The sequence below is a fragment of the Lepidochelys kempii genome, chromosome 12 (genome assembly GCF_965140285.1).
Source record: "Lepidochelys kempii isolate rLepKem1 chromosome 12, rLepKem1.hap1, whole genome shotgun sequence".
NCBI lineage: Eukaryota > Metazoa > Chordata > Testudines > Cheloniidae > Lepidochelys > Lepidochelys kempii.
In genome coordinates, this window is record NC_136391.1 from 2696854 (window position 1) to 2711184 (window position 14331).

General features: G+C 57.0%; 1 protein-coding gene across 1 annotated transcript in view; it reads right to left on the minus strand.

Annotated features, from left to right (window-relative positions):
• Positions 1-784: 784 nt before the first annotated feature.
• Positions 785-14331, minus strand: part of CARMIL2 (capping protein regulator and myosin 1 linker 2) — a 141057-nt gene continuing 127510 nt past the window's right edge. The window contains exons 35-40 of the mRNA XM_073307100.2: positions 13415-13451; positions 9516-9587; positions 7971-8291; positions 4744-4851; positions 2185-2301; positions 785-1811 (exon numbers count right to left, since the gene is read on the minus strand). Of these exons, the coding sequence (XP_073163201.2) occupies positions 1657-1811; positions 2185-2301; positions 4744-4851; positions 7971-8291; positions 9516-9587; positions 13415-13451 (810 nt within the window). The 3' untranslated portion in view covers positions 785-1656. The remainder of the gene's footprint in view (positions 1812-2184; positions 2302-4743; positions 4852-7970; positions 8292-9515; positions 9588-13414; positions 13452-14331) is intronic.

Consider the following 14331-nt stretch of genomic DNA (forward strand, 5'->3'; position numbering starts at 1 on the left):
CTCACACACATCAGGTGCAGCAAGGGCCATGCTGCGCAGCTGGAGGGGGAAGCAAAGGGACCTCTGTTCACAACACAAATACAGCATCCTCTGCTCTGCTTTGTGCTGGTGGAGGCTGTGGGCCGAGTTGAGCTACAGGCAGGTACTGTCTGTCAGGAGTGGGAACAGCTGTGTATGTGAAATAGCAGGGCTAAGGAAGTTTTGTTGCCTTAAGATAGTGGTTCCTAAACAGGGAGGGGGGTGGGGGGGGATGCAGAGAGGGAGCTCTGGTCTTAGCTCCTGGCAGCAGCCCTGATTGCCAGCCCCACCCCCAGCTCTGACCATGGCTCTGGGGACAACACAGATGGGGGGGAGGGGGCTGATGTAAAACATTTGGGGACCACTGCCTGAGGCTGTGAGCCTGGGGACAGAATTACTTGTATTTTTGGCTGCCGAATTTTGATCCAGACTCTAAATTAAATAAATTCTAGCCCTTGTGCTGGTGACAAAAACCTTAGCCAAGACCCAGATGTGAGTGACGTGTCAAGCCTGCAGCCAGCTGGAACCAAGAGCAGGACAGGTCTGAAGAGCTCCATTCCTCGCAGCAGCTTCAATTTAACTATTCCCAGCAGCTCATCTTTGCAGACCCCGAGTTCCTGTGCTTATCAAACCAGCTGCCTAAACCTGCTGCTGCTTCAGAGCAGTTGCTCAGTTTCTGTGTCTAATTCTGCAGTATGCTGAAATGATGGGGCACCTGAAATAAATGCACCAGCAGGAGAAACACACAGGGAGCTACACATGAGGGATTAGTCATGTTCACATTTTAATCAAACCCTCCAGGTTTGTTTTTTTGACTGACTGAGCAGTGCCCCAGAATTTCCAGCCTGCCATGGTGGAGCAGAGCAGAACGCAGAACCAGCATGTACAGAGCACATGGGCTGTGCCTTCAGCCCAAACCCCTGTTTCTGGAAGTGGAGGATCTGCTTGAGTAAGAATGGCAGGATTGTGTATACAAGTTAAATCAAACTGACAGCATGCACCCAGACTAATGGTTGGAGGGGAACAACCCGTTCTGGGCCCCAGAAGAGACAGATTGCTCTGTATTGAGTAGGTTTGGATGTGAGTATCACACGCTGCCTGAAAACCACCTAACACAGCATTGCACAGCCCTGTTGTTCTGGGGCTGTATAATACAAGGCAAGTTCCCATGTATGGCACACACACACAAGTCACTGGCCCATAGCTGTGCATGCATCTACAGAGCCAGATGCTCCAGGAAAAGCTTAGGCTGGTGGCAAACTCAGCTACTGGCTTTTGGCATCTCTGTTTTAGGCAGCTGGAGCTTGTGTAAAGCCAGCTGTGCGCAGTATGAGACTAGCAGAGGGTAGTGGGAGCTGGAAAGGGGGTTCTCTTGTAGATCATTCAGGAATTGTTAGCAGCCCCCCCAGTGGGGCCAGGCTCTGGTGTCCCCATTTCCATAGGCAGCACTGATGATCTACACCTGGGAGCACGAAGGGATGGGGAGCAGGCTGGGGGCCTCCTCCCCCATCTCCCCGCTGCCTGGGCCATGGTGCCCTGCACTGCACAGGTGCTTAAGCTGCTATTGCAAATTATAACCCTTCAGCTTGCACTCGGTCGCAGTGGTTTATTGGAAATGACAGCGGGTGGCAGCCCCCACTAACTCATTGTCCCTGGGGGGCTGCTGGCAGGTCTGGAGCCACTGCTCTTTGGTGTATGGCTGTTCTGTGCATTTTCAACCAGTTGTTCCACGGCTTGCGGCCACTCCCCCTGCAGTTCGGCTGTGGCCCTGTGCTCGTCCTGTGGCAGAGAATCTGGGGAAGGGGCCACAAACACAGCATGAGCGAGGGTCACAACAGCATTACTAACTGTAGAGCAACAAAGGGAGCCGGGAGCTGCAGCTCAGCAGGAGGGGAGAGGCCTGTCTGGCTGCTTTAACCTCTGTGCACCTGTCCCCACAGGGCCAGATTCTCCCCTTTACACCAGTGTAACTGCACTGGCCTCAGGGTGGCCACTCCCACCTCACATTAGTCGGGGGGAGAGCAGGATCAGGCAGGGGGCAGCACGCAGGTGTAGGGAAGAGGAGTGGACCGGGCCTGCAGGAGGTGCCGGGGCAATGCGGAAGGGGAAAGGGCTCTGAGTTGGTGCAAGTGCCATGCCCATGCTGTAGGGCTAGCCCATCCTTACCCTTCAGTGCTGCCAGGGGGCTGGGTGTGCTGCTCCCTGCCACATCCGCCAGGGAGTTGGGTTGAGGTTTCCGTTTCAGGACTGGCGAGCGCTGTAGGCGCAGGGGGATTTTTACACCTGGAGGAAATACAGCAGTGGGATGTTACCAGCTGGGGGGGCCCACTGGCGGGGCCCGGGGCCCGTGCAGGAGCCTAGGCCACCTCTATTCCTGCTGTTGCAGCACCAATGTCAACAGCACTGAAGCAGATTTGAAGTGGGCTCTGGCCCCTTTCTTCTTGGAGCTCGCAGGTGGGGTCTGGCAGGCTTGAAGGGGTGCACGGGCATGTAACCCATGGGCCTAATAGGGCGATCTCTCTTTACGAGACCCATTGGGGGAGGCAGGCGTGAGCTGTGTCTGGGTCACTGTTGCTAGGCAGATTAAGCATGCCACATCCAGAAGCTTCTGGAATGGGGGGTGGTAGTTTTGGGTCTGCTCCCCCAGGGTCCCTGGTGCAGGCTCAGGCTCAGGCTCCCTGCGGGCGAGCGGTCAGGACGGCGGCTTTGTAGAAGGTCACGGGCCCCGGGTGAGTTGGGAGAAGCTGAGCAGGAAGCAGGCTGGTGGCCCAAACGCTGAAGCGTGTTGTAGCCGGTTCGTGGTCTTGTGACCCCTCTAACAGGGAAGCCTGGGCAAGGCACATTATAGCCAGGGAAACTGGGAGGGAAAAATCACTTCTGTTTTAATTGTCCGTGTGGAATGTTGTTTTGATTTTAGTCAAACTGTTCCTGTTAACTTGTCTCAACTAGTCTGAGGCACCAGCTTTTCTTTAAATGTGATGGGGGAAAGAGTCATTTCTATTTTACTATTCTCAGCTTTGTATTTTCTTGTAACAGGGTTTTCCTTAACCAACCACTCAGTTACGTGTCTAGATTTAAACAGTCAGCTGACTGGCTCGCAGTGCTTTCTGCGGGGGACGAGTCTGCCTGGATTCCAACTGAAGATTCCTACAAGCAAGGGGAGGGAAGATGTTTTAGACTCAGCAAACTGTCTAGATTTGGTTATCAAAGACTCTGAGGCTTAGGTGAACAAAACCTAAGCTTTTGGGAACTCTCAGGTTCTTCTCGCTGTATTTCTGTGGGGACTAAACTGTTCAGATTTTAATTTGTTGTTTTTATTTATGTATAACTGTGAAGGTAATGTCTGTGGGTTATAACATAGCCATGTCATGTCATAAAAAATAGATTTGTTTATCATAAGATTTTATAAAGTTACTTAATTAAATTCCTCTTTAGTTCCTTTTGGGACTTGAATGTGGGGAGGTTGACCCTGTGCAGTCCTTGCTGAAAATCCTTCTAGACTGACCTCTGGGGCTCCAGCTACTTTCTGGGGGAGTGGGGGTTTTTGTTGGCACTGGAGGAGGGTAATGAAGTGAACTCTAGCCCACCAAAGGTTACAAATCGCTCGCTCGCAGGGAGTCTGACCCCACAACAGGAACCCTATGGGACCAGACCCAAAACTACCACCCCCAATTCCAGAAGCTTCTGGATGTGGCATGCTCAATCTGCCTAGCAACAATGACCCAGACACAGCTCACTCCTGCCTCCCACAATGGGTCTCGTAAAGAGATATCGCCCTATTAGGCCCATGGGTTACACACACAAGGTTTCAGAGCGCAGTTACAAACCAACAAAGAGGCCTGGGGCACCTTATAGACTTTATCCGACAAAGTGGGTGTTCACCCCTGAAAGCTTATGCTCCAGTACGTCTGTTAGTCTATTAGGTGCCCTAGGAGTCTCTGTGGCTTTTACAGATCCAGACTAACACGGCTGCCCCTCTGATACTAGTTACAAACCAAGTGAGTGTCGCTGCTGGGCGCGAGCAAAACGTCCCCTAGGCTGGGCACCTTATCTGGCGCGTTTCTGAGCTCCGCTGAGTGACCTGCCTTTTTAAAAAAAACCCAACAACAACAACAAAAACCGCACAGGTTTCAGAGCTGTTTGCGCTGGCAGATGCTGGCTCAGGGCACAAAGCCACAGACGCTTGGGGAGCAGCTCTGCTGCGCTAGTGACCGTCACTGTACCCGGGGGAGCGGGGTAAATGCGTGCGCTGCTGGGTCATGGGGCACCCAGCTACCCACTTTGCATTCACACAGCTAGGTACCCTTGGGCACTGCTACCCTGTGGGAAAATCAGCCCCTGTTGTTTCAGGCCCAGCATGCCTCTGCCAGTTCAGGAGCATTTCATTTAGGTGCGCAGGAATTACACCAGGTCAGAACCATAGACTCGTAGGACCGGAAGGGACCTCGAGAGGTCTCTAGTCCAGGCCCCTGCCCTCCCGGCAGGACTAAGTACTCCCTAGACCATCCCTGACAGCGGTTTGTCTAACCTGCTCCTAAAAATCTCCAATGAAGGAGATGCCACAACCTCCCTAGGCAATTTGTTCCAGTGCTGACCCGCCCTGACAGAATGTCCAACCTAAACGGCCCTTGCTGCAATTTAACCCCACTGCTTCTTGTCCTGCCCCCATGTAGGGAGCTCCCACACCAGGAGGAGCTCGGGCCCCAGGGCGCTCCCCACACTCACTCTCCAGAGAAGCCACGCAGCCCTGCTCCCTGAGCTGTTCTTCGTGAACGGAAACGGCGCGCCTGGTGGCCACGTTTTTCAGCCGAGGCTTGGGTTTCAGGCGATTGTCTGAAAAGAAGAGGAGACTGTCTCAGAGAAGCGGCTGCCTCGAGCGGAGCCTGCTCTGTCACTCTGCTGCTGCCAGTCCACCCTCGGGGGGATTCACCGCCTGGGTCACGCTAACCTGGCATCCTGGCTTTCCTTTTGCTGTGCCACAAACATTAACCCCTTCTGAGCCCACTCCGGCTGCATGAACAAGCCGCCCCTGCGCAGGGGTGGGAGCAACTAGGGAACCCGCCCACTCCAATGCCTGCAAAGCAGAACTGAATCCAGCTTGCAGGGCTGCTGCTGAGGCCTTTCTGGGACCAATGCAAAGGGAGAAACAACCAGGACACAGCCCGAGCCGCCCTGCCACCAGCCAGACCCCAGGCACCCACTGCGAAAGGGTTTGGAATGCCCCTGCTGGCAACACGTGGCTCTCGGCTACTCTGCACGCAGCCAGGGACGGAGCCCAGCCCTGCTGCCTGCAGGACCTAGCAGCTGCTCCGCACACCCCACTGGCACCAGGTGAATCAGGTTTCCGGTTAATTTACCTAACTTCACTTAACAGGAGTAGAAGTGGCCACACAGGGGCTTGCCCTATATCAGAGGTGGGCGAACTACGGCCCGTGGGACCATCCTGCCCAGCCCCTGAGCTCCCGGCCCGGGAGGCTAGCCCCCGGCCCCTCCCCCGCTGTCTCTCCTTCTCCGCCGCTGTGCCAGCCATGCGGCTTGTGCCCACCCACCTCCCAGGCTTTCCAATAAGCCTGTCCTGCCGCTCTGAGTGGCATGGTAAGGGAGAGGGGGGCAGTCAGGGGGGGTAGTTGGATGGGGCAGAGGTTCAGGGGGGCGGTCAGGAGACGGGGGGGTTGGATTGGGGGTGGGGTCCTGTCAGGGGGCAGGGGTGTGGATAGGTGTCGGGGTAGTAAGGGGACAGGGAGCGGGGGGGTTGGATGGGTTGGGATCCCAGGGGCGCGGATAGGGGTGTGGGGGTCCCGGGAGAGGGGGGTCAGGGGGGGTTGGATGGGTCGGGGGTTCTGAGGGAGGCAGTAAGTGGGAGAAGGCGGTTAGGGGGCAGGGGCCAGGCTGTTTGGGGAGGCACAGCCTTCCCTACCCGGCCCTCCATACCGTTTCACAACCCCGATGTGGCCCTCGGGCCAAGAAGTTTGCCCGCCCCTGCCCTATATCCAACATCACTGGAACCAGTGCCAGCACTGTGCGTGGGCAGGGCCTACAAGCAGGGGTTGCTGCTTTTCACGTCCGTCCACGGTCTCTGCAGGGCCCACCCAGTCCCAGCCGAGGGAACTAGAGTCTATAGCGTCACTGACGGTCAATGGGACTGGCTGGGGTATCACTAGGGACACTGAGGGAACTGGACTCTCTGCTCCCACGCTGCAGCTGATGGGCCAGCAGTCACCAAACCCATCATTCTCCTTATTAACTGAGCACCCGGGCCCTGGACCCAATGCCCCACCAAGCCCAGAGCAGCACTGAACTCCCCTGTTTCGATGCCAAGGCTGAGGCAAGTTGCACTGGCTGGAGAGCTACCTGGCTCGGGGTGAGAACACTCTGCATGCGAGGTTGATGGGCGATTGCGTCTGTCAGCCTCACTACCATTGCCTGAGGCGATGGCTCTCCAGGGCCATAAGCTATCTCTGCACTAGGGGAGTTACTGCTACAGGCCCCAGAGTACAGCCAGGGAAGGGAATAAGCATCCTGTAGGCACTGCATGGCACTGTTCGAATGGCGGGTGGGGTGGGGGGAGCAGGAGCAGGGCAAAACCTTGTCCCCTTTTAGTCACGGGGCTCTGTCCTTGGCCAACCCGAGGCCTGGCACAAGCGAGAGAACCAGAGACAGCCCAGGGGAGGGGGGTACAGGGAAAGAGGAGTACTCAATCCCATGTCCTAGCCCCAGGCTATTCTGCCTCTTGGCAGGCGGATGGGAGAAGAGAACTGTGACCAGGAGGAATCTGGATCCAATTTGGTGGTGGTGAAACTTCCACGGTCACGCCGAGGGAAGAATTTACAGGGGCCGTTATTGCTGGAAAGTCATTTGCTTGCCCAGCTGGAACAAAAGCAGTGGGCAGGTAACCATCACTAGAAGCACTGACTGAAAGCAGAGCAGGACGGGCCACAGTCCCACCGTGGGGCCCAGTGGCACGTCAGCCAGGGAGCGTCTGGAATGCCGGGTTGACAGGAACTCTCCCCCTCCCAGCCCAGGCACCTCCCTCCTCACCAAACGCACCCAGCACTCACGCTCCTTTGAGTGTGGGCTTCCCCTCTGTCAGTCTCACTGTGCCCCCCAACACTAGTCAGCCACACGGCGCGCCCCAACCCTGTGTCAGCCTCTCCCCGCTGGCTGCTGGACACAGCTGGGTATCCGTGCGTCAACATCTCAGTTTGTGTGTTTACTGAGCGAGCGGGAGCGAAGCCAGAGGTTGTGGGGCTATCCTGAACCGGACCTGCGACAGGGCCCCCCCGGGGGAGCCCTCAGCTCTGTGCTGCTCAGGGGCAGGAACTCTGGAAAACCCTTTTCCAGGGTCTGGAAGCCCAAGAGCGAGATCTCAGACACGAGAACCACGCACTTTTTATTCGCCCCCACAGCTGTCCAAGGGCTTGCTCGGTCCCACTCTGCCTCGGGCTCTGCTTCAGTGCAGCCCGCGACCTGCAGCGCGGGCAGGACCCAGGAAAATCCCAGGATGGGGCTGCCTGCTCTGGCACCCCAGCCAGCTCCCACTCCCTAAAAAGAAAAGGAGGACTTGTGGCACCTTAGAGACTAAGCAATTTATGTGAGAAAACCTGGATTTGTGCTGGAAATGGCCCAACTTGATGATCACTTTAGATAAGCTATTACCAGCAGGACAGTGGGGTGGGAGGAGGTATTGTTTTATGATCTCTGTGTGTATATAAAGTCTGCTGCAGTTTCCATGGTATGCATCCGACGAAGTGAGCTGTGGCTCACGAAAGCTCATGCTCAAATAAATTGGTTAGTCTCTAAGGTGCCACAAGTCCTCCTTTTCTTTTTGCGAATACAGACTAACACGGCTGCTACTCTGAAACTTCCCACTCCCTGAACTTCTTAACTCGGGCCCACAACAGATGCAGAATTACATCCTTCACTGAGCCCCAAGACGCTCCCACATCCCATACCGGCAGCGACTGCATCTACGGTGTCCCTGCTAGCGCCCGCGTTGCTCGTTCTCCTTGGTGCAGGGGCAGGCGTGCTCCTCCCAGTCCTGGGCAAGCTGCTGCTCCAGCTCTCTCGGACCTGCTGCTCCGTGGGGCTGCTCTGCTCTTGAACGACAAAGGAGCGCCTGGGGGAAGAATGGAGTTCAGAACACTTGCCCTTGAGCTCGGCATTCAGCTGCTTCCCCAGGGCCTTCCAGGAGAGCCGCACGTCGTTGGGCCCGCGGCTGGGCTCGGCTGCCGCTCGGCCCGCTGCGTCGGCAGGGCCACTTCGCGCAGATGGGTCTGAATGGGAAAGCAAGGGAGAGACGTAAGTTGGCCCCACTCCTGGCTCAGTGGATCAGCAGAGGGAGGCAGGCCCTGCTTTTCATGCCCTGGCCCAGTTCCAGCCCTGACTGTAGTACAGGCCGTCATCCCAGTAACACCAGCCTCACATCTTCAAAGCACTACTCCTCACAACCCATCGGGAGGAATACACTCCTCCAGGAGGAGCCTTGGAGCATGTCATCCCAGCCTGATGGAACCAGTGCATGATTCTTCCCGAGAGGCTGGAGGGAGACCCAGGTGTCTCGAGCCATTGGAAAACCCAGCCCCCTTCTAGCACCCAGTCACCACTTGAAGTCGTTACCCTGCTGTGCCCAGCACAACGGCAGCACACGCTCCACCCACAGGGCCCAGCAGGCTGTGCTTGCCGAGAGAAGGGACACGCGCCAAGGGGCATAGCCTGGGCCAAGTCCTGCCCACACCTCCCCCCCGACATCTCACAAGCCCATTCTACACAGGACCTGTTCTTTAACGTCTCTTTACTGGGAGGAGAGATTTCAGTATTGTGGCCTCTAGTGCTAGTGAGGAGTGAACTGGCCTTCCTGGGTTTCATGCACCATCACTACAGCCAAGTTGGTCTGGGAGGCGGAGAAGGCGTCCCCACGGGACGGACACCAACCCCTGTGCCACAAGCTAAGTACTCTGGCCTGGGGGCAATCAGCCAAGCGCCCCCAACTAATGTGGCTGGGCATGTCCTGTAGGGCTGGGCTGCAGTCCACGCACAGCCCCACGGTGCATGGCTGGGGAGGGGCAATGGGAGGGCCCTATTTTCCAAAGGGTGGCTTTAGCCTCTCATCCCCCAGCCCGTGGGAGCTGTGGGTACAGTCCCAGGTAGCTGTGCAGGACAGGAGCAAGGCTCGGCTTCCAGCCTGTCCCGGCAGAACAGGTCACGTTGTGCCCAAGGACCTGTCTGCGCCTGGCAGGGCAGGGCAGGCTCCCCCACATCCCCCCATCTGGTGCTACCACTGGGATGGCTGGCACTGAGCATGCTGCCCCTGCTCGGCCCACACAGCTCTCCCCTTGAGGTCCCCATGGCCACCCCCATCCAGCTCCGGAAGCCCTGGCTGGGATGATTTAGTTGGGGTTGGTCCTGCTTTGAGCAGGGGGTTGGACTAGATGACCTCCTGAGGTCCCTTCCAACCCTGATATTCTATGATTCTAAGGTGCCTGCAAGGAGAGACCTACCTGTGGACATGGAGTGTGCGCGAGATTTCAAGGCGAGGGGAGGGGAGCCTGCCGAGCTGTCCATGATGTCTCCTGGAAACACAAACATCTGCATTCAGGGAGCAGCACTGAACACTCAGGGGACCTTCCCCTCGCCCCCAACCACACAATTGTAGGGTTGAGCCCAAGGAAGGAGCTGTGAAGCCGCTGGGCTGAAAGCAACTGACTGCCCTGCTCTGACAGGGCCTCCAGAAATGGGCTCTGTGCTTAATGGCCACCAGGAGCCCCGCAGCCTGTTTATAGGTAAGATGTGAGGGTCCCTTTGCTGCCAGCCCTGCAGGCTCCCCTGGGGTGTGAGTAGGGTTTGGCCTGGAGTCTCCTGGAATCGGCATCGATCTCCCGGTGACTACTGAAAGCAATCTGGGAGATTTTAATAGGATAGTTTAAGAAAATGATATTCTGTTATGTTGGGGGAAAAAAAATCTCCTGTGCTGGTTTGTCAGAGTTGGCAACCCCAGATGTGAGCCACGCCAGGCTCTTGCCTCTCACACATTGTTCCCAGTAACAAAGATCCTGCAGTGCCCCCCCACTCCGCGCGCACGCACTCACTCACTCTCTCTACACCCCCCACCCTTGGTCTTCAGTGGATGTGCAAAGGGGTAACTGCAGGGTAACAAACAATTCCGTTCTTGCTGCATGAAAGGAAATGGCCTCCCTTGGCTGGGCGGACACACGTAATCTGAGCACTTGAGGCAGCAAGCTCTGATGTCGCTAGACAGCCACGAGCTACGCCCCACTAGCGTGAGCTGACCCCCCGCCTGCCCAATCTCCCATGGACACACCCTTGCTTGCTGCTCACAAACTTCCCATGCAGACAAGCCCTTAGACACAGCAGCTGGGACTGGGACTGGGGGGAGCAGATCTGGGCTGTAAGGAAGAGCTCTGGGGGTTTTCAAAGACAGGCATTGCTGAAAGCAGAACTGCACTTTACACTCTCTATGGCAGTGGTACTCAAACATTTTTACTGGCAACCCCTTTTACACAGCACGCCTCTGAGGGTGACCCCCTCCAATTAGAAACACTTTTTACTATATTTAACACCATTATAAATGCTGGAGGCAAAGCAGGGTTTGGGGTGGAGGCTGACAGCTTGTGACACCCCCCATCCCCGTAATAGCCTTGTGACCCCGAGGAGTCCTGACCCCCAGTTTGAGAACCCCCACTCCATGGATTGCAAACCCTTCCCTTCCAACCCTACCCTGCTCCTTAGCAAGGGCCGGGGGCTGGCCCCAATAATGCAGCACCACAGCCATGCTGCCTATAGGAGCGCTCAGGTGCCGGACCCCCTGGAAAATCAAGCCAGGAGGCAGTGCCCCTCCTGAGCCCGGGAGCCTGAGCGCAGGGGGATAACTGAGAAACGGGTTTACCTAGTCGCAGGGAAACATTGACCTTAGATACTGGGGTGGGGGGAAACTTGGGGCCTGGTTTTCAGAAGCCCTGAGCAGCCCGGTGCTCACTGGCTTTGGTTGGAGCTGTGTGTGCTCAGGGGTCTGATGTGATCAGGCACCGGAGCCGCCATGGGGAGCGTGGAACTGGCCCCCTGCAAGCGCCTCATAGTTCGGCTGAGGCCTGCACTGGGCCCTTGCATGGGCATATGCTACACAGTGACTTGAAACCACTTCAGTTACGCGGTATAACCACCCTCCACCCCCGCGGGGACACAGTCTGGTGTAAGGGGCCTTTTTGTTGGTTTAGTTTATGGCACTTGGAAAAGCCACGCCAAACCCAAGCCTTATGCTGGTGCAAGTGTGTCCACACGGGCCATTCAACTGGTGCAACGACAGCACTCGAGCTAGTCCCATGTGACACTACTGGTCGCACCTGGCTGCACGCTCTCCCGGCTGGTACTTCAGACTCATGACATCAGGCCTTGGTGCAGAGCCAGGGATTTCCCCCCGCCTGGCTGGCGCTGCTGGAGTGTGGCATGTGAACCCTCCCGCCTCTGGGGGACGGGCTTCTTGTGAAATTCACCTCCATAGTCTTATGTGCACTCTTGCCTCCTCCTGCAGCAGGGGAGCTAGCAGCTGCTCAGCTTGGGAACGTTGAGATAGCCGGTGTGCGCTTCTTCCCGTGGGATGCCCTAGGGGCCGGCGTACTGGCTTGTCCCCAGCTGGCCCCTAGGGCTTACCCTGGCTGAGCACAAAGTTACGGGCACGGGCTCGTCTCTGGCACTTTTAAGCTAGGGTGACCAGACATCAAGTGTGAAAAGTCAGGACGGGGGTGGGGGGGTAATAAGAGCCCATATAAGAAAAACACCCACAAATCGGGACTGTCCCTATCAAATCAGGACTTCCGGTCACTCTACGCCAGGCACTTCTCAGCGTTTGCTCTCAAAGCACATTTACACAGGAGCTCAATATTGTTAGCTCCACTTTGAAGTTTGTGAACTGAGGCTCGGGGGGGGGGGGGGCGTGAAATGACTGCTCAGGGCCCGCTCCTGTTGCTGGGCCGGTCAAGAGGAGTTCTGCCCCTGGCTTCAGAGGGAGCAGGCTCTGGCCCTTAGCTGGCAGTGGCCCTTCAGGATCTCACGTTCTTTCCGGCTGTTTGTAAATTCTGAGGCCTAGGACACAATTCGCCAGAGAGCTGGTCATTTTTCCAGCCCTGGCTCGAGGTGGAAAATGCATTTTTGACCAACACAAAAGCGTTTGCGATCATTTCCAAAAAAATTAATTGTCCAAAAAAAATTTAAAAAAAAGTTTTGAACCTAAATTTGTGTTGCCCGGGGACCAGAGTCTGCCACGCTGGCTCTGGCCAGTACTGGAGAGGTCAGGAAGTGGAAGCCCCTTCCCCCAGGAATGCCCCAGGCCTATTGTAGAGAAGGGGGAATTCCGGCCTGTCTCCAGCTGGAGATCTGATCTGCCCAGCACTACGCAGGCGGACTGCAGCGAGGCTGATGGCCACGGGACAGGGAGAGTGAGCCTGAGCCTAGACCTCTACAGGAATCACCTCCAGAGCTAAACCCCCACAGTACTGGCAGAGGACTCACCTATGGACCTAGCCTGCTTCTGTGCTGGGACTAGAGAGCGCAGCGTAGCTGGCAGGAGTAGCGCTTAGAGAAGGGATCTCCCCCGATTCATCTCTGCTACTCCACTGTGCACTCCCCAGAAAGCTAGCACAGGCCGCCACTGCTGTTTGAAGCAGCAGGTTGTCGTAGAGGAGGGCTACCCAAGGCGGGGGTGGGCACCGGGGGCCCCCTGGGCACCGGGGGCCCCCTGCTGCCCTATCCAACCCCCCTTCTCCTTCCTGACTGCCCCCCCCAGAACCCCTGCCCCATCCACCCCCCTGTTCCCCGCCCTCTGACTGCCCCGCCCTCTATCCACGCCCTCGACCACCGCTCCAAACCCCGGGCCCCCTGTCCAACCCCCGTGCCCGGAGGTGCTATAGTCACACCGCCCAGAGCACCGAGTCAGGCCGCGGCTCTGCAACTGCGCTGCCCGGCTGCCCACAGCACCGCGCGGGCGGTGGGGGAGGGGGAGGGGGAACAGCAGGGGAGGGGTCGGGGGCTAGCCTCCCGGGCCAGGAGCTCAGGGGCTGGGCAGGAGGGTCCTGCGGGCCGGATGTGGTCCGCAGGCCCTAGTTTGCCCAACTCTGCCCTAGGATATTCAACTGGCCAAGACCTTGCAGGAAAAAGGGCTTGCAATGCCAGGCAAGGCAAATAATGGCAGCTCTTCCCCAGTGAGAGAAATGCTGCTTGCATATGTTTTAATGTCTTTGCAGAGTGCTTAGCATTTCTCTGCACCAACCCCTGCCAGAGACTGTCCGGGCCCTGACGCCTTCTCTGGGCTCCTATAGCCTTGGCCTGAGGCCCAGTGGCCCTGATGAAGACTGGCAAGAGGTAGGATGCATCCGATGTCACTTACCATCTGAACCAGCTTTTTTGATCTCTCCTTCTTTGCTCTGCAAAACAAACGGAAAGAAAACCCCATCACAGGCAGAACCTCCTGCTAAAACACGCCCTCCCGCCCGGGACTGCTGATACTGCTAACCGGGGTCTGAACTACAGGGAGAAAACGAAGAAAGGGACAGCTGAGGCTGAACGGGATGGAAATCCCCCATGGCAGCAGAGACTTCCTGGACACCACACTGGCTGGGACATTTCCAACGGAACCGGCTAAAGCATCAGCAAACCCACGCTAGGAAACCATCCTTCCTGAGCCTGGGGATGCAGGCCGAATGGGACCAGGGGAAACTTTCCCCAGCAGCTCATTTCCATGATCTTCACCTGAAATGTTGTTGGGATGGAAGAAGCCAAACTCTCCATCCAGCCACGGCCTCCCCCAACTCCACTCAGTCCGGGTGTAAGCATCTGGCCCAGCAGCCGAGCATGCAGGAGGCGGCGACTTTCCAGGGAGTGGGGAAGCGCTGGAATGCGTCACCTAGGCAGCTGGTGGAATCTCCTTCCTTAGATATTTTTAAGGCTTGACAAAGCCCTGGCTGGGATGATTTAGTTGGGGATTGGTCCTGCTTTGAGCAGGGGGCTGGACTAGATGAATCAGAGGCCTAGAGGCCAGAGGGGATCAAGGACTGCCTGACCTGGGTCTAGTCTCTGCCCCTGGTTTACCTTGGTGCTGCTGCGAAGAAGGCACTTTCTTAACCTTCTTCTGCCCCGTAGATGAGGAGCGGTGCTGACTAGTCAAAGGCACCGGGAGGTCGCCGCACACCGATGCCGTTGTGCCGACTCGGAGCGGCGCGCCGGAGCCGGGGTCAGCGCCAACTCCATGAGAACGGCCCGGAGCCCAATGTCTCTTTCTCTCTTAGTCCGAGGTTTAAACAACTT